This window comes from Halyomorpha halys, unplaced genomic scaffold (genome assembly GCF_000696795.3).
Source record: "Halyomorpha halys isolate HHAL.00 unplaced genomic scaffold, Hhal_1.1 Scaffold69.1, whole genome shotgun sequence".
Classification (NCBI taxonomy): Eukaryota; Metazoa; Arthropoda; class Insecta; order Hemiptera; family Pentatomidae; genus Halyomorpha; species Halyomorpha halys.
Genome location: NW_027108206.1, coordinates 1,121,720 through 1,122,788, shown reverse-complemented (window position 1 = coordinate 1,122,788; position 1,069 = coordinate 1,121,720). Strand labels below are relative to the sequence as shown.

General features: G+C 32.6%; 1 protein-coding gene across 1 annotated transcript in view; it reads right to left on the bottom strand.

Annotated features, from left to right (window-relative positions):
• Positions 1–430: 430 nt before the first annotated feature.
• Positions 431–1,069, bottom strand: part of LOC106692744 (uncharacterized) — a gene marked incomplete in the record, with an annotated part of 90,964 nt that continues 90,325 nt past the window's right edge. The window contains 1 exon segment of the mRNA XM_067046590.1: positions 431–689. Coding sequence (XP_066902691.1) covers positions 469–689 — 221 coding nt within the window.

Here is a 1,069-nt window from a genome sequence, read left to right as displayed (position 1 = left end):
ATACGAAACACCCCTCGCCCCAACACTAATAGATATATATTTTAGATATTCCTGCTTAACTACAAACCTTGACAAGTTCACTAAGGATTGCTTAAAATAATTGTAATTTTTCTATTATTATTTCAGCTTCATTGTTACTAGTTTCTTCTACTAGCAGGTTTGCACTCTGGTATGAGGAAGGAGGACTATTTGTTATTATTCCTAGTATTAAATTGGTCTTTGAATGCATTAAATATTGTTACTAGATCCACCAGGATATTTCTGTATTACAAATTATTTATTTTAAATCTCTCTCCCTCCTCTGAGGAATGATGTCTAAGAGAAAGTTAATATTATTGAATCAGATTAATAAATCTTTTAATAGTGCCAAAATGATAAACCTAACAATATAAAGCAAAAAAAATCTGTAATACAGCAATAGGGTTTTCATTACAAAATAGAAAATTAATTGCAGTTCATGAGTATACCTCAAAGTGGCAAAGACAGCGCATTCTTAAGTTCTTGCAAAGATGATTTAAATGCATCTATTGTTGCCTGGGTTTGTGCTCGCTCGGCCTCAACAGAAATGTGCTCTGCTGTCAGTTGCTCTAGTTTTTCCTCAAGCCCTGCTAACTCCTTACGAGAATCTTCAATTCTTTCTTCCCATTTCTTAACAGTCTCTTTTAGTAATCTTGTTTCTGAACTTCTCTCTGAAACAAATAGGTATGTATGAAAATATAGCTACTCTATATTATAATAATTCTTCATTATTAACTGAGTATCTAGGTCAATGAATGGACACTTTTAACTTTCACCAAGTCCAACAATAATGTTACATATATACATAATGAGAAACAAATGATGTTTAAATAAAATTAAAGAGGAGGAAGCAATTTTATGAGCAGAAACATACAAATAAATATGCCAAAGACTTGTATTTAAGAAATGGATGGAAGAATGAAAGGTGAAGACAGCTAAAATATAGGATGGTTTTTGGTTCTTAAATATTGGAATTGGTTTCCCCATCGCTAGGTTATGGTACCACAGATAGCCTTTGGTTCTCCAGGTTGGGGACAGTAAACTGACACTC